The sequence below is a fragment of the Ursus americanus genome, chromosome 7, assembly GCF_024610735.1.
Source record: "Ursus americanus isolate L20-20 chromosome 7, mUrsAme1.1.p, whole genome shotgun sequence".
Taxonomy (NCBI): domain Eukaryota; kingdom Metazoa; phylum Chordata; class Mammalia; order Carnivora; family Ursidae; genus Ursus; species Ursus americanus.
Window position 1 is genome coordinate 79,885,890 of NC_142133.1, and position 18,301 is coordinate 79,904,190.

General features: G+C 37.2%; 1 protein-coding gene across 8 annotated transcripts in view; it reads left to right on the forward strand.

Annotated features, from left to right (window-relative positions):
* Nucleotides 1-18,301, forward strand: part of KIDINS220 (kinase D interacting substrate 220) — a 95,634-nt gene that overhangs the window by 29,288 nt on the left and 48,045 nt on the right. For all 8 annotated transcript variants that reach the window (XM_045776000.2, XM_045776003.2, XM_045776004.2 and 5 more), the window contains exons 10-21: nucleotides 773-871; nucleotides 2,176-2,274; nucleotides 5,067-5,244; nucleotides 8,338-8,502; nucleotides 9,748-9,927; nucleotides 10,744-10,909; nucleotides 13,672-13,823; nucleotides 14,006-14,295; nucleotides 15,055-15,195; nucleotides 15,879-16,122; nucleotides 16,286-16,374; nucleotides 17,793-17,937. In XM_045776000.2, coding sequence (XP_045631956.2) covers nucleotides 773-871; nucleotides 2,176-2,274; nucleotides 5,067-5,244; nucleotides 8,338-8,502; nucleotides 9,748-9,927; nucleotides 10,744-10,909; nucleotides 13,672-13,823; nucleotides 14,006-14,295; nucleotides 15,055-15,195; nucleotides 15,879-16,122; nucleotides 16,286-16,374; nucleotides 17,793-17,937 — 1,948 coding nt within the window. The remainder of the gene's footprint in view (nucleotides 1-772; nucleotides 872-2,175; nucleotides 2,275-5,066; nucleotides 5,245-8,337; nucleotides 8,503-9,747; nucleotides 9,928-10,743; nucleotides 10,910-13,671; nucleotides 13,824-14,005; nucleotides 14,296-15,054; nucleotides 15,196-15,878; nucleotides 16,123-16,285; nucleotides 16,375-17,792; nucleotides 17,938-18,301) is intronic.

An 18,301-nucleotide genomic window follows, 5' to 3' on the forward strand; every position in this document is an offset into this window, starting at 1 on the left:
GTCTGAGGGCCAGGCTAGGAACGTTGGGAAGCTACTGCACATTGTTGAGGTGATGGAACTCCACCAGGGAAATTTCGGTGTGGGAGACTTAGTGTGGCAGCCCTGGAAAGTCAGTGACTGTCTTTGGCATTAAAATTATAGTTTCACTAAAAGATGGTTACTGGCTTCCCTATTTAGAGTTTACCTAATTCCTTTTTGTCTGTCAATCCTGTTTTCCTACCTTTTAGTCACTTTATTTTGTTCTCCAGCTCTCCTTTCATGGTCTATTGGATCTAATTTTGTTTTTTTAACTAGATGGGATTTTAAAGGATCAGATCAGGATTGGTGTATGAGTGCAGGGTGGGTGGGGATTAAGAAAGCAAAACATGGTGAAAACAATTCACCTTCTGTTTGTGTAGTACATTCTCATGCATTATCTTTCGAAAAGATCGGGCAGATGAAAAGCCAAGGGTCAGAATATTTGCAGAATATTTGACTTGTTCAAGAATGTGTAGGGCCCAGAAATCTGATCACAGCATACTTTGCTTTATCAAGTATGTGGGGTTGCTACTTTCTATATCAAGTGGTATTGTTTTCTTAGGCATCTTTCATAAAGAATTTCTCAAGAGTACATCCAAGATAGAATAAGGGTTAATAATATTTCCTGCTTGTTGGTAAGATCTATTAATGCTTTCTGGCAGAAATGTTAAAAATGATGTTTTATGTTTACAACTAGCAGTTTCCAATATTGTATTTCAAATGAAGTGATTGTTGATTTTTTTCTGTTATATAGGACAACAAAACTGCTTTGTATTGGGCTGTAGAGAAAGGAAATGCAACAATGGTGAGAGATATCTTACAGTGCAATCCTGACACTGAGATATGCACAAAGGTATCAAGGACATTTCTGTTCTCCTAGCAATACCCAGTGCAGAATATTAATACTGCTTATTTTTTTCAATCGTTTTCTGTTTGATATTAGAATTATACTGATTTTACTGATAATAATCTATATTAAATTGAGTAATTTTGCATCCTTTCAGAAGTTCTTTTTCACAGAAAATATAGTGTGTAATTTGTTCTCATAATTAAATACTTTCAGAAAATATATCAGCTATTCATAAATTGTGGACAGGTCATTTTTTCAGAATTCTTTTATGCTTTTATTTGGAATGCAGAACACATTTCCTCTTAAAAAGACCAGTGTGAGTGGTTCTTGGTTCCCCAAAGCAGTCACTTTTGTCTATTTTGGTCAAATCATGTGAAAAATATAAAACTTATATAAGACTTTAGTGATACTATTTGGCCTTACGTGTAATAGGTTTCTGTGGGGGAAAATGTATTTGGAATGAATGTATTTGGATTGAATTGGCAGGAATTCTTAATGAACAAAATCGTGGAGTCACCCATAAGATACTCCTATTTTCTCTGCTAGAGATTGGGACCAGCATCTTCCTGTACTATGGTAGCTTTAGTACCCTAGTGCAGAAAGTTTCCTGGGATACCTTTTGGTGTGTGGGTGGCTCCTTGATAATAATTTTTTTTTTAAACCTATGTGTCAGCCACTGTGACAATCTTTGGGTTCTGACCAGGTTTCTGTCTCCTAATTCAGTGCTGAACTATGGTCTCTTCCTGTATCCCTTAATTTGATTTTGAAAAGCAATCATGAACTTTTTTGGGGTTTTCCAGAGGCATGCTTCTTGTACCAAACTGTTTTTCCTGTTACACACAGGTCCTTAGGTGCACAGAGAACTGAAGTGATGGTGGTAAAGATCTCTGAAAAATCTAGGCTCTGGCTTGCCTGGACATTGACTGTCCAAGCTGTGGGTTGGTTGGCGGGGAGCTGGTATGAATGGGAAGTAGTCTCTGGAGGGGCTGCCCCACGTGTCAATGGTAGAACCTGGGGAATGGCCAAATCAGTGAGGGGCAGGGGAGTGTTGCCAGAAATGGCTGATAAGTAGCTGGGCATATCCATTCTTGGCTGAATGATATAAAATTATTTTGATACAAATGATTGGTTGGGAAAAGAAAAGCATTTTTCTTGTTAGTTTTTATAGCTATGTTTTCTTGAGAACATTTTCAGTATAGTTTTGTGCCAGAGTCAGATGTTTGAATTCTTACATGTGCATTGATGTGACTTTAAACATTTATGAATAGAGCTATTAATCCAGCAAACCTTCTTATCTGTGCCCACAGGATGGTGAAACACCACTTATAAAGGCTACCAAGATGAGAAATATTGAAGTAGTAGAGCTGCTGCTAGATAAAGGAGCTAAAGTATCTGCTGTAGATAAGGTAAAACATCTGTGCAGAGAGAACACTTTTTGGAAGACTGTTGGTAGACTGACCTATATATTTGCTGGACTCAAGGGAGTCTGGTTTTATTTTGTGGAGGGAGAGATTACTTGCTGGGGCTGTCTGTGTGGGATTTTGGTCCTATGATATCTTCTTGGCTGTTCTGATAGTGTGCTGAGGAGTGAGCAGGCTTAGCATGCTATTAAAGAGGCTGCATCAGATTTTCCTTCTGTTGCTCATACTAGTTATGGGAAGCTGCCATTGACCGCCATACAAGGAGAATGTCATCAGATGTAGAGCTTGTTGCAGACAAACAGGAGGAAAGAATCCAAGGGGCTGGAAAAGATAGAGCAGACTAGCGTTAATATTCACTAATAGGAGATAAAATGTTCTGCCATGTGCTCTCCATAATCCTCTTAGAGAAATGTTCATATTTCCTATGGTAAATTTAACAATTGCTTAATACTTCATATAGAGTTGATTCCTGATTTTCATTTTAAGTGTAATTCTTTCTCTACTTCCAACTGATTTGCTCCCATAAAAAGAGTGAATTGATTTATATATGAAGTAAGAAAAATAAATTTTTCCATCTAAATGTGTGATATGGTTTGGGCTCTTCTAATCCATAATAGATTGAAGTTTATCTTTCTATTATTTATGTGACAATTAAACAAAAAACACAGAATTAATATGTATTTGCTTTTTATCAAAAAACATTGTTTAAGAAAAAAAATCTTCCCACTTATTATTACCATGTTTGTATAATTTCATATAAAAGAAAGGAAACTTTGATATTGAAAACTAGGAATGACATAAAATCAAGAGATTTTGCGGGTTGAATATATTTAGCTTTATAGAAAACTTCCTGCATTGCCTGTTTTTCTCATTCTGACATTGACTCGTTTCTGGCCCTGGTCTCCTAGTTTGCAATAAGAAACCACTGGGCTAAGTGCCCTGTAAGATTCCACATGGCCTCGTTAATTCAGTAACATAGCATTTATAAATATTTGTTTCATACTCATTAAGTTTCCTGGAGTTCTCTGTCTCTGTATCCTTTTGTGTGTTGCTTTGGCTTGAGTTAGCACATACTTGCTGACAAGCGCATATGGTACTTGGAGCATTTGTTCATTCATTCAACACATACCTGGCAAGGACGGGTAAGGTGCTGTCGTGCTAGAATTTGGAATACAAACCTGTAAGAGTCCTGATCCTTGCTTTTCATGGAGGATTTCATACAGATACATTTCAGAATGAAGATTAATGCTATTTTCACCTAGCCTCTCCCTGATCTCAGTTCTGCACACTGGCTGTGTTAACATCTTCCCTGCATTTTCAGAAACCTCGTGTCTGGCAAAAATGCCACAGATGATGTTTCTACCTTCTCACAGGTTTGGGGATAAGAGATGGGGTTCAGGTGGGGAAATAAAATAATGAAATCTGGTTTAGATGTGTTTTGTTTGAGGGCTGATGAGACATTCAGGAGGCTGACACCAGTAGGCATTGGGAAGTGTGGGACTAGAATTTGGACAAGAAATCAAGCCCATGATGAGAATTTGGCACGTAGTTACCAAGAAAAAAGAATTGCATGGGTGTGACTAAGGTCATCAACGGGAAGAAAGATGAAAGCTGAGGACAGAACTTTACTTTTCTTATGGCACGTGTCACATTCTACTTTGTTTTATAATTTGCATGTTTATGTGATTTCTTCCTGTTATACTGTAAGCTGTTTAAGGCTAGGGACTGTTTTATCTTCCATCTTTATATCTTCCAGAGTACCCAACACAGTGCCTTACCTAGAGTGAGCTCAAGATACACAGTTATTATGCCATGTGTTTAGGATGTGGAAAGATAATCTAGAAAAGGAAGAAGTAGACCCAAAGCAGAAGAGGAGAGTCAAAATCAAGATAAGGTTGTGCCATCGAAGCTATAGGAAGAATATTGCAGGTCATTTTCATTTAGTGTTCTAAAAAGATCAGGGTAGATGAGAACTGAGAACTTAATTTGTTAACTTTTTAGGTCATTGTCTTCAAGAGAGGTGTTTGTGAAGTAAAAAGTGGGAGAACACATTGCAGAAAAGGTCTCTCTCTCTTTTTTTTTTTTTTTGGTTTGTTTTTACATGTTTTCATTAGTGTTGAATGTGAATACTAATGTGATTGGGGATTCTAATAAAAGAAGGTAGGCTGATATAGAGAGAAGTAAAAGGTGAGGAGGGCAGAAGAGGTTGTACTGGCCAGACATGGATAGATATGATATGAAGGATTCCAAGGAGAGAAGTGTAGAAAGAAGTGTAAGGGCTTCATTTGATGGTGGCTGGTTGGCAAAGGGGATGGGAGCAGATGAGATCACTCATGCTAGATGGGATAGCAGCATGGATTGTGACGCTTTCTAGACAAATGCAGAAGAAAGTTGTACACTAGAATTTAAAGTAGTTGAGGAAGTGGAGGACATTGTGGACAATAAATATTTGGATGATGGATAAAGGTAGATCCATGGCCTAGGAGATGCTGCAAGGAGAAAGCCTGTTGCTTTTCCTTTTAGTGACTTGAGGGGAGGAGGGAAGAATGACCTTCATTCTCGCAGGCTGTGGGAGAAATAAAACCCAAGAAAAGCTAGGTGAGGAACTTGAGAAAAAAATTAGAAGATAGAAATAAAAATTCAGATTATTTGTTCACTGTATATGAAAAAATGAAAAGTTCAGATTTTTCATTATTTCACAGAAACCTGAAAATTGTTACTCTGTATATATTATATGTAAAGTATATGAAGGTTCCAATTTCCTGTCTATTTTACAGAAAGGAGACACTCCTTTGCATATTGCTATTCGTGGGAGGAGTCGGAAACTGGCAGAACTTCTTTTACGAAATCCCAAAGATGGGAGGTTACTTTATAGGCCCAACAAAGCAGGCGAGACTCCCTACAACATTGACTGTAGCCATCAAAAAAGTATTTTAACTCAAATATTTGGAGCCAGTAAGTATTGGGTTTTGTTCCTGACTGAACTTTTAAAAAATGAATGTTATGTGGAAAATTAAGAAGCCAATAGCAGTTTTGCATTTATCACTTACCTGGAGATTGTGGAAGTTGAGAGAGTTATTATTTTGCTGTGGAAAAATATACCTTCCTGTCTAGAGCTCTTCTGCACTGTCCTGTAGCATCTAAATGAAGTACGTCCAGGGGTGCCTGGGTGGCGCAGCGGTTAGGCGCCTGCCTTCGGCTCAGGGCGTGATCCCAGCGTTATGGGATCGAGCCCCACATCAGGCTTCTCCGCTATGAGCCTGCTTCTTCCTCTCCCACTCCCCCTGCTTGTGTTCCCTCTCTCGCTGGCTGTCTCTATCTCTGTCAAATAAATAAATAAAATCTTTAAAAAAAATAAATAAATAAATAAATAAATAAATAAATAAATAAATAAATAAATGAAGTACGTCCAGAGTTAGCCATCAGCTTTTAAGACCTCTAAAAATGTAGCCTGCTTTTCTAAAAATCTTTTCCCTCTTACTCTCCCAGGTATTCTTTGTGCTTTCATCAAAATGTGCTCTGTTTTCTCTGTGGCCTGAGTGCTTAAAGTTCTCCATGTTTGCTTGTTATGCCTGCCACAGGTCTGCCCTCTCCATCTCTACCAAGGTTCCTTGTCCAAATTGTCTCTCTCCAAGGCTCCTGTCAGTTGTCCCCTTCTCGGTGACATTTTAACTGATCTGCCTAAACCAGAAAAAATTTTTGCCTCATTTGAATATTTACGCACTTGTGTTTACATTTCTTTTTTTATATACTTATTATATATGGCCTTTTATTTCTTTTAGAATTTTCTCCCTTCAGATTCCAAGTTCTTCAGGACAGGGACTATTACTTCTTATCTTTATGTCCTCCGTAACATCTGGCATAATGCTTTGAATATTGTATTCAAACAGTTTTTGATTGAGAAGAATGTACATGAGTATATAACATATGTGTTTTGAAATATGGATCAATTTTCTACCAGAATTAAAAAAGAGATATGTAAGTCCCAGAAACCCAACAGGAGATACTAGAATCCCACCACCTTCCAACTGAGCTTCTTACTTACAGATTGTTTTTGAGTATGTTTCTATTGTATTATGGGTTCTTGTATTTTAAAATATTTTTTCTAATTATATTAGTGCACACTCATAAATTTCAAAAGTGGAGACACGAATATTGTAGAAAGTGCAAATTTTCCATTGTCCCCTATCTCTTAATTTGTAACTGTTTGACCCTACAGGATTTTCTGTACATTTCTAAAAATGTTTTATACTATATATGCAGCTTTAAAAATTAATAATAGGGTAATACCATATTATAAAAGTTTTTAATGATGAACTATATTTAAAAGCTAGTGGTGCAGTAAATATCTTTGTACATGTATTCATTAACTCTTCTTTTTAGGACTCTTTCTTAGAATAAATGCCCAGAAGTAGAATAGGTAAGTCAGTTAATGCTCATAGTTTTGGGAGACTTTCCAAATGGCTGTAACAATTTCTTCTGCCTTAGACCTGTTACTATAGTGCAGCTCCCCATGACCTTGTGAAGCCTGGAGAGCTCCAGCCTCCTTAATCTTTGCTAATCAGATCAATATGAGAAAAAAATCTCATGTAATTTGCATTATAAAATTATTAGATTGCGATCTTTTCATATACGTTCACAGGGTATTTGTATTTTTGCCATTTTCCTCTTTGTATCCTTTGCCCATTTTTCTCTTGAGTTTTTGATATTTTTTTAAAAATTGATTTTAAGTGTCTTTATATGTTATGGATATGGATCCTGGGTCCATCCTATATGTTGTACCCCTCTCCGAGCTGCTGCTTTGTTTATGGTGATGGGTGTTTTTAGTTCCCCATTTAAAAGTTATGCAGGTTTGTAATTTATTTGTTTGTCCTTTCCTGCAGTGCTGGCCTTAGTATTATATTGAGAAAGAAGGGCCTTTTCCGGGGTACCTGGGTGAGTCAGTCGGTTAATTGTCTGCCTTCAGCTCAGGTCGTGATCTCAGGGTCCTGGGATCGAGCCCCACATCAGGCTCCCTGCTCAGTGGGGAGTCTCCTTCTCCCTCTCCTCCCCACTCATGCTGTCTCTTGCTGTATTTCTAATAAATAAAATAAAAACTTAAAAAAAAAAAAAGAAGGGCCTTTTCCACGCAAAGATTAAAAAAGATTTTTCCCTTGTATTTTCTTCTAGTATTTTTATGGTTTTTTACATTTAATTTTTTAATGTTTCAGAAACTTATTTTTTTAAGGTGTAAGATGTATAGAGTTTTCATTTTGTTTTTTTAAAAATGGATGGTTTGCCCCTCTAGCACCACTTTCTAATTCCTCCCTTGCCCACTGGTTTGAAATGCCACTTATGCTAATATCTTGTGCTGGTTCTACAATGCTTTAATTATTGTAGCTTTGTAGTATATTTTAATTTTTCTCCAAAGACAACTACTCTTTCTCTGGTAGTCTTTTAAAATTTTTTCTTAGCTCTTCTTATGTGTTCTTCTGCTTTTCAATTTTTCAAAAATTCACATGGATTTTGATTGGAGTTTGTCACTTTAATGATAATGTGGTGAGAATTGTTGTCTCGAAGCCACTGAACCTTTCTGCCTGGAGCCATATAATATCTCTTTTTCTCTGATTACTATATTTTATTCTTCAGTAACATTTAATAGCTTTCTTTATATAGGTATTACACCTATTAAATTTATTCCTGTGTACTAGTTTGAGTTTTAATTGTATTTTATTGATTCTAAAATGTACATTGTTCTACATTTGACATCTCTGAAATTGGAATGTGTCTTATCATTGATGGATAAGAGAGCGTTGTGTCACAGTTTGGCAACATATTTTTTCTTTCTTAGTTATACATAATAATGATGCATCCTATAATAAGTAGGTATCTTAAGTTCAGTGAAATATGGTCTTTAAGAATCTTATAACCTATTTTTACACAGGTGTAACCATTTAATATAAGGTTTTTTTTCTAATTAAATAAACAATTGATAACTGGGAATTGATGTTCCTTTCTAGTGGTAATGTCTCTTTTTGATGTAAGGATATGGTATGTTTATAATTACAGGACACTTGTCTCCTACTGAAACAGACGGTGACATGCTTGGTTACGATTTGTATAGCAGTGCACTGGCAGACATTCTCAGCGAGCCTACCATGCAGCCACCCATTTGTGTGGGGCTGTATGCACAGTGGGGAAGCGGGAAATCCTTCTTACTCAAGAAACTAGAAGGTAAAGTGCATGTTTGCACAAAGTCTGTATATATGACGAGGCTTCCTCTGGTGCTTTTTTCTGAAGTAAAGCAAAATAGATTTTTATGTATGAGTATGCTGCACAGTTTACTAAATTGAATATGTTACTCTATCCAGTTGATCCCCCACACAGTCATTTGAGTTCTCTCCCTAAGACAAAGATCCAGTTGTGTTATAACATTCTTAAGACCCCTTGGTAGCAGATTTTCTGCATGTGCTATTATTATTATTATTATTATTATTATTATTATTATTAATTTTAAGTAGGCTCCACACCCAGCGTGGGTCTTGAATTCAGGACCCCAAGATCAAGAGTTGTGTGCTCCCCTGACTGAGCCAGTCAGGTGCCCCTGCATATGCTATTTATAATCCTCATATCCAGCGCCCTTCCTAAACTTGTCACTTTGTATGGCATACCCTCCAGCACTGCCTCATGTGTATGCCCCGTGCTGCAGTCCCAGAGGGCTGCTGGCTCTTGCAAGAACAGACTAGATACTTTTCCCGAGTTGCTCCCTTTGTTAGGAACTTCCTAGACAGCTCCTCCTACCACCCCTTTGATTTGCAAAATCATATTCATTCTTCGAGGACAGGTTTCAGTATTGCCTGTAAAATTTTTATCAAGTTTTGTAAAAAGAATGACTTGTTCTGGGCTCATCTGGGCTCAGCACACACCTTTAAGAGCAGTGATTCTCAAATGTGATTGGAGGAGGGGTGAGGAGGAGTGCCACAGAGGAAGGGTGGTGATGTGTAGGTTGAGGACACATAGCAAAGTCATGTTTTCCAGTTTTGTATGTGGAAACAATACCTTGTTGCTTATATAATACAAACCACAAAAAATAAATAGCAAAATTTTGACAAATGGGAATATATGAAAAAGGATTTGTGCATCCTCAACATGAAGCAAGAGAGTGGGTAGAACAAGGGTGGGTGTGCCCTAGGGAGTGAGGTTTGCATGTTTATCTAAAGAACATTGGCTGAAATGGTCAAGTAGCAACATTGTGTCTAGGGACTTAGTAAGTACCCAGTAAATGTTTATATTGAAAATTTCAAATTGAGTTAGAAGTTGCATTTCTTAAAAACTTGGGAGAAGAATCCAAAACTACAGCTGAAATTAATATTACACTGTATGTTAACTGACTGGAATTTAAATAAAAACTTGGAGGGGAGAAGAAAAGAAGTTGTATTTCTTAAAACAGGATTAAGGTTTTTCCTATTTCTCTTTCAGATGAAATGAAGACTTTTGCAGGACAACAGATTGAACCTCTTTTTCAGTTTTCCTGGCTTATAGTATTTCTGACCTTGCTGCTTTGTGGAGGGCTTGGTTTATTGTTTGCTTTTACGGTCGACCTGAATCTTGGAATAGCAGTATCATTGAGCTTCTTGGCTCTCTTATATATATTTTTTAGTAAGTTTTTGATTTTTTTTTCCAAAAAATAGAGACAATGTTAAGACTCCTTGTTTTATTTAAAACATTATCTTAATATTTTGTATTTATGAATCTATATTTATAAAATATAAAATATTATCTATATTTCTCCTGTAAGTGATTTTCATAATTAATTAAAAGATTTTCATGACCTTTTTGCTATTTATAAGTTGGCCTAGAGGAACAGTGTCCACAACCTGGCTGGAGTAGCTTTAAACACTGGTATACTGCTCGTTAATATTGAAGTAGAACTCTGAATTATTATATTCACTTTTTTGTATGTTAATGATTTACTATAGTTAAGTCTTTTTTGAAAGTAAGTCTTCATAGCCATCAGTGGCATGTGCTCGGGCATTTTGCTCATGCCTGTGATCTTTATTTTACTTAAAAGCGAAGTAAAAAAAATTATAGTCCTGTTCTTAGGAGATATCTTCAGTTGTAGCAGAGGAAATAGATTCACTATTGGAGGAACTGATAACTTCAACAGGTGCAAAAAGTGATAAACCCAAAATCATTCACATTTGAGTCTGAACTAAGTGATATGTTTCTGTTTAAGGCATTATCTTTCTGATTGTGTTTCTTATATCATATTTTAGTTTTCTTTCTGTTTTCCACATACCTTCTCTATGTTGGTTAATTAGCCAAGGAATTCTTTGAGGAGTAGTTAGGAAATAGCGTGGAACCAGGGAAAGTCATGTAAGCCTGCCTCTTGTTACTTGATATTTGACAATGTGAGAAAAGAGGCTGCTTGAGTCATGATTGTTTTGAGTAATTTTTTTAAACTGTGCATTTCAGTTGTCATTTACTTTGGTGGACGAAGGGAAGGGGAGAGTTGGAATTGGGCCTGGGTCCTCAGTACGAGATTGGCAAGACATATTGGATATTTGGAGCTCCTCCTCAAACTGATGTTTGTAAACCCACCTGAACTGCCAGAGCAGACTACTAAAGCTTTACCTGTGAGGTAAGTTGGTCCCTTTGACAGAAGTTTTGCATAAGATGAAGCAAAAATAAAGTTTATAATGCTTTCTCAGTGTACGTTCCAAAAAAAGCATTGGTTTCCTGAACTTTTTATTTGAGAAAGAAAACAACTTGCACTGGTTAAATAGGTTTGAGAAACACTTTACATCATATCTTCCTCTTGTACATAAAAGGATCAGAGACAACTCTCCCTAAATAAATCTGGTTAACTTTGATTTACCAAATTTGATTTGAACCCCCCCCCAGCCCCAACCCCCTTTTCCATCCTTTGGGAACACTTTGAAGAGGGCACAGGATGTAGGATGGGCTCCTAGCATACCCTTGCATTAGCATGTAACCTTGGCTCCTGAGTGTGCCCCCTGAGCCACTCTTTCCTCACCTGTGGAAATAAATCGACTTGCCTATCTAAAATTATTATTAATGTCAAATAGGAAATGTATGAGGAAACAGTTCAGAAAAGGTGAAAAACATGTTATGTCAAGAATAAAGGAAAGGTAGAGGGCTCCAGAGGAACATTAAGTGAAAAACAGAATTGAAAGCAAGAGGAATTCAATAGAAATTAGCAAAATAGTTAAAAGCATACTAAATGATAAAGAATTTTAAAATTATTACAAGATAAAATGTGTAACTTAAGATGAAAGTAAATAGGCCAAACCAGATGGAACATCAAAACTGTGAATGTAAAAATCCTAGAGGAGAACATAGGCAGCAACCTCTGCGACATCGGCCAAAGCAACCTTTTTCATGACACATCTCCAAAGGCAAGAGAAACAAAAGATAAAATGAACTTGTGGGACTTCATCAAGATAAAAAGCTTCTGCACAGCCAAGGAAACAGTCAAAAAAACTAAGAGGCAGCCCACGGAATGGGAGAATATATTTGCAAATGATACTACAGGTAAAAGACTGGTATCCAAGATCTACAAAGAACTTCTCAAACTCAATACGCGAGAAACAAACAAATCATAAAATGGGCAGAAGATATGAACAGACACTTTTCCAATGATGACATACAAATGGCTAACAGACACATGAAAAAATGTTCAAAATCATTAGCCATCAGGGAAATTCAAATCAAAACCACACTAAGATACCACCTTACGCCAGTTAGAATGGCAAAAATTGACAAGGCAAGAAACAACAATTGCTGGAGAGGATGTGGAGAAAGGGGATCCCTCTTACACTGTTGGTGGGAATGCAAGTTGGTACAGCCACTCTAGAAAACAGTGTGGAGGTCCCTTAAAAAGTTAAAAATTGAGCTACCCTATGACCCAGCCATTGCACTACTGGGTATTTACCCCAAAGATACAGACATAGTGAAGAGAAGGGCCATATGCACCCCAATGTTCATAGCAGCATTGTCCACAATAGCTAAATCGTGGAAGGAGCCGAGGTGCCCTTCAACAGATGACTGGATTAAGAAGTAGTGGTCCATATATACAATGGAATATTACTCAGCTATCAAAAAGAACGAGTTCTCAACATTTGCTACAACATGGACGGCACTGGAGGAGATAATGCTAAGTGAAATAAGTCAAGCAGAGAAAGACAATTATCATATGGTTTCTCTCATCTATGGAACATAAGAACTAGGAAGATCGGTAGGGGAAGAAAGGGATAAAGAAAGGGGGGGTTATCAGAAGGGGGAATGAAGCATGAGAGACTATGGACTCAGAAACGAACTGAGGGCTTCAGAGGGGAGGGGGTTGGGGGGAATGGGATAGGCTGGTGATGGGTAGTAAGGAGGGCAGGTATTGCATGGTGCACTGGGTGTTATATGCAACTAATGAATCATCGAACTTTACATCAAAAACCAGGGATGTACTGTATGGTGACTAACATAATAAAAAAACATAAAAAAAAACTATGAATGTAAGAGATAAAGATAAAGACTTGCATAATTAGTATATATGATTAAGTATTAGGAGAAGGATTTACAAATGTAAAATGAAAAATTTAAGAAAACATACAGAATAGAATAAAATAATTGAGGGAAATATTTTCACAGAAAATTTATTTTAATGAGATGGTATTTTTAAAAAAAGAACAATTAAAATGGCATAAATCAAGATCATACAGTAGAGTACAGTGTGATCCTAGATTGTATTTTGAAAGCAGTGCTTTTCTACTGGATTGAGATGAGCATTTAATTTAGGGATGGAAGGGGAGAAAGGGAGCAAGTGCAGAAATCCTGTCCACTCAGAGGAGCAGGATACAAAGTATTCAGTTATCTCAAAGAACAACCTGAAAAGAATCTTCTAAACCTCATTTCTAAATCCTTACTTAATGTTTAAGCTATAAATAAAACATTCTAAAACTTGAGTTTTGAAATGGCCTTAAATTCTTAATGACTGTAGTATTCTGTCAGTCTTCTGATCTCTTCGTTGGTGCCTCACACACTTCCCAGCACGACTCTTTCAGTCACTGTGCCAAGGGCCCTGCAGGTGTCCGGTGCCGCGCCTCAGCTCTGCCGCCACGGTTCACCCCACTGCTTTCCATCAGAATTAACTCAATACAACTCTGATGCTTTTCACTTTGGTTATTGCCTTTTCCTAACACAAATATGTATAATGTTTTGAAGTGGAAGGGACCTGATTACAAGTTCTTTTTCCTCCTCAGAACTTTAATGACAATATTTTAAGAGACCTTAAGAAAATGTAGGGTACATGATACAGAGATGACGTATGTGGAAATTCTTTCTTTCTTTAGCTATCTAAGTAACATTTTATTCCCCTTTTCCCCCAAGGTTTTTATTTACAGATTACAACAGGCTGTCCAGCGTAGGTGGAGAAACATCGATGGCTGAAATGATCGCGACTCTCTCGGATGCCTGTGAGAGAGAGTTTGGCTTTTTGGCAACCAGGCTCTTTCGAGTATTTAAGACTGAAGATACGCAGGGTAGGACTTCCTTCCTCCTCCTTTGTGTCTGTGTGTAGGGGATGAGGATGGGATGAATGTTCAGTGCACTTCTTGAAAACACAGATTAAACATCAGAAATTCATATGCCGTGACTGTCATGGTTAGGGTCTTCTAGGTACTTGGTATGTAACTAATTGGTAAAACCATTTGTTGTCTTACAGGCAAAAAGAAATGGAAAAAAACGTGTTGCCTGCCATCTTTTGTCATCTTCCTTTTTATCTTTGGCTGCATTATTGCTGGAATTACTCTCCTGGCTATTTTCAGAGTTGACCCAAAACATCTGACAGTGAATGCTGTCCTCATATCAATTGCATCAATAGTGGGATTGGCCTTTGTGCTGAACTGTCGTACATGGTGGCAGGTGCTGGACTCTCTCCTGAATTCTCAAAGGAAACGCCTCCATAATGCTGCCTCTAAACTGCACAAACTGAAAAGTGAAGGATTCATGAAGGTAAGCACTCACTGATCATTAGAAAGTAATTGATCGTAAGTACTCTTCCATGATCCTGATGGTGGGGCTTTAGGGCGCAGACTCTGTAAATGTTACAGCGTTGCATTTGTTTTTAGTTTTATTCCAGATTTGCCCTGCGGGAATGTACGTTCGAAGTGGGGAAAATTAAAACAATTCAGGTTTTTATAAAATAGACTTTTATAAGGTATTCCTAAGTGTTAGGAGATTACTCAAGAGGTCATCACCTACCTAATAGTAATGGGTTTCCTGCCTAATAATATAGCCTCCTCTAGAGCCTGGTAGAGGAAGCAAATTAAACCACTGAAACATATAAAATAGGACCATACTTTTAGAATCAAAAGGGACTTCATACAATATCTGAGCCCCTTCCTTTGATCAACGTCATGTGCCATCAGGAGCCCACTGTAGTGTGGTGTTTAGATCATTTGAATTTGCATTCAATTCCTAGTCTTTCGACTTTCAGAGCATGTGATCTTGGAAAATAAGTCACTCAGCCCAGTTTGTCCTTTTAAAATGGGTATGACTGTGGCTACCTCATTGTAAGGGTAAAATGCTCTAATTTATGTAAAGTCACTTTTTAAATTGTGAAGCACTCACTGCAGTTATAAGTGGGACCACAACTGGCAGTGAGGACTTGGGATTTCTTTTCTTCCTATTAGAAGAGTTTCTATCAGGCTTTTTAAGAAATGTGCTTAAATTTCTCATATCTTCAGTGCTTCTGTCCTTTCTTTTACATAGGTTCTTAAGTGTGAAGTGGAATTGATGGCCAGGATGGCAAAAACCATTGACAGCTTCACTCAGAATCAGACAAGGCTGGTGGTTATCATTGATGGATTAGATGCCTGCGAGCAGGACAAAGTACTCCAGATGCTGGACACTGTATGTTTTAGCTGTCTTGAAACTTATAATTGTCACATGTGGCAGCCGAGAGGAAGGACTTCTTGAATTTCTCAAATGGAATTTGAGTAGTACTTTTTCTTTTATAAAACCAACTATTGTTTTTAAGTGCAGAAGTATAACAGGAGTAAATGTGTGTCCTCACAAACAGATTTAAACAATTTTAGCTCAATGGCTAGGTGAGAAAATGAACAGAGTAGCTCTGAAGTCCATAGTGTGACTCCATCTTTCTTTTGCAGATAGTGGTTAGAATCAGAGGCAACAGTAGGGAACCCACAGTTTTTATTTAAGTAGGGGTACCTCAGTGGCTCTCTGTAATGTATGTTAAAGCGATAGTGTGTAGCTGTGGAGAGAGACCAGTGTGCCCAGCACCTCATGTATATTCACAAATATTTCTATGTGTGTTGATGTTTGCTTTTATGTAGACCATAAATATCTCAAAATAGGACAGGATTAATTGTTTTCTTTGGAAGTTTTATCACTGTCAGATGGTGAAAAACCAGATTGAGACTTTAATGAAATTTGTTTTCATATGAAATAATATTTTTAAAAAATAGTATTTAAAAAATATAGTCACCAAAAGATAATACAGATTTGGAAGAGACTTTTTGTTGCTTTGGATAATTTGAAATTTATATCATTAGTACACGTTTTTTCTACCACAGGTCCGAGTTCTGTTTTCAAAAGGCCCATTCATTGCCATTTTTGCAAGTGATCCACATATTATTATAAAGGCAATTAACCAGAACCTCAACAGTGTGCTTCGTGACTCAAATATAAATGGACACGACTATATGCGCAATATAGTTCATTTACCCGTTTTTCTTAATAGTCGTGGACTAAGCAATGCAAGAAAATTTCTTGTGACTTCAACAACAAATGGGGACATTCCGTGCACAGATACTGCAGGTAAAGATCCAGTTCTTCAGGTACCTCGGTTTGAAGTAGTTAATGGTGTTTTATGGTAACTCACCTTTTACCTTGAAAAATACTGTTGGGATTTCACTTCTCTTTAAATATCATATACCACAGAATTTTAATACAGTGGTGCTTTCTTGACAAATTCTTTAAGGGATACAGGAAGATCCCGACAGAAGAGTTTCACAAAACAGCCTTGGAGAGATGACTAAGCTCGGTAGCAAAACAGCCCTTAACAGACGGGTAAGATGCCACTTGTTTTGAGCCATGTGTTGTATTGCTGTTGTTCGAATAAAGCTAATGTGATGCTACTTCAATATGTGCTACTGTAAATATTGCATTAAGCTCATCAAATATATTTTATTATTGAATTTCCTTTTGGCTTCAGGTGGCTTTTTAGGAAATATGTGAGCCTAGAGCCCATAACAGCTGTGAGTTGTGTGGTAGTCCCCATCCTCTCCTAACCTGTTCCCAGGTGCCCTTCCTCAGAGCAGCTGAATCAGAATCTCTGGGAGTGAGATTTTAAAGCTCTCCAGGTGATGTCATCCAGGGTTGAGAACCCCTGTATTCATTCCAGGTCAGGTTGTACCGTTCCAGGTGTCTGTTGCCACCAGACACGTATGGAGGAAAGAGGCTCGTGGTGTGAGAAGAGTGCCATGCTCTTCCTCTGGCCTTCCTCCTTCCCTGATATCTGTGAGGTGTGACCCTTTCTTTTACACCCACATAGTGATTTTGTGTCCTGCCCAGTCACCTCGGGTTTCTCCTCGAACACTCATGTTTTCCCTGTCCTACCCCACTCGTAGAACCGTCTTTTGTATATAGATCAAGGGAGTATTACAAGACAGGAAGATGTCCACTTGCAGGTAAGTTACGATCATAGTGCCACTTAACTTGGGCTAGCATCGGCACTGTTTTCTTTTTCCTAGTTTGCTGCCATTTCATTTGGGACATTTTATATGATGTGTCTTCAGTGATGTTTTGTTGTTTTGAAATTAATATGAGTGACAATAGATAGTACTAAATTAGGAGGAAGGTATAATTTCACATTTCGAATTTGCCTCTTGGTAGTCTGGCCTTTTGGGCTCCTTGTGCTTCCATCCACCACGACTTCAGATGAGAACTCGCCTTCATTGTGCTTGTCCTTCCTCCGATTAGAAGGGATTCTCTACCCCGCTCTGCCCACTAGAGTACCTTTAGTTCTTACACATATGTGAGGGTAGTTGTCACACATTTAAAAATAAACATCAAAATGCTGAATCCTTCAAACTAGACAAGAGTTTATTTGCTTTATTATTTCAGGGTCCTTATGAAAATGGAACTCCTGTAAGAGTTTGACTTTAATTCTATTTCCATAATCCTGCTCATTTATAGTCTTCAAGGCATTTAGCTTTCTCTAACTGTGCAACTATAAATCAAAGTACATTTGAAGTTAAACCACACCATTTGATGCAGTTGCCGCTAATATTACTTTATAACTGTTCTGTAAAGATTCTGCCTCAGGGAATAATAATAATCATGCCTATTATTATATAGTCTTCCTGTTTGACTAAAATTTTGGATTATTTTTGTTGTCGTCATAAACATATATTAACTTCTAAAAAAGCCTTAAGTTCTCAGACTTGGAGTATTGGTTCATGCTCATTGTTCTTAAACTCTTTCAGGATACGTACCGAAGAAGGCAGATGCAGCGGACCATTACTCGGCAGATGTCCTTTGATCTTACAAAACTGCTGGTTACTGAGGACTGGTTCAGTGACATAAGTCCTCAGACCATGAGAAGATTACTTAATATTGTTTCTGTGACAGGTAATTTTTGTTTCTTACTATCTTATGGTAGATAATAAACTTGAACACATTAGCAAAGCAATTCACTTTCAGAAACAAAAGGATGTACTGTGTTCATATGTTTATACTGCTTTACACCACTTTTATTTGCATTAAGTGTATCTAATAAAATCTATATTAGTTTTGACAATGAAAATCAACCATCAGTTATACACTGTTATTTTTAAAACGTGATGATTTAAAAAATCTTTTAATTTTTCTCTTTATATAAAGATAATTTTATGCTAATTTCTATGAGTATAGTTAACTTATAATTTAAGATGTTGGCATTCAGATTTTGTACACTGCTATTCTGTTTTAGTTTTCAAATAGATTTTTTTCTTTT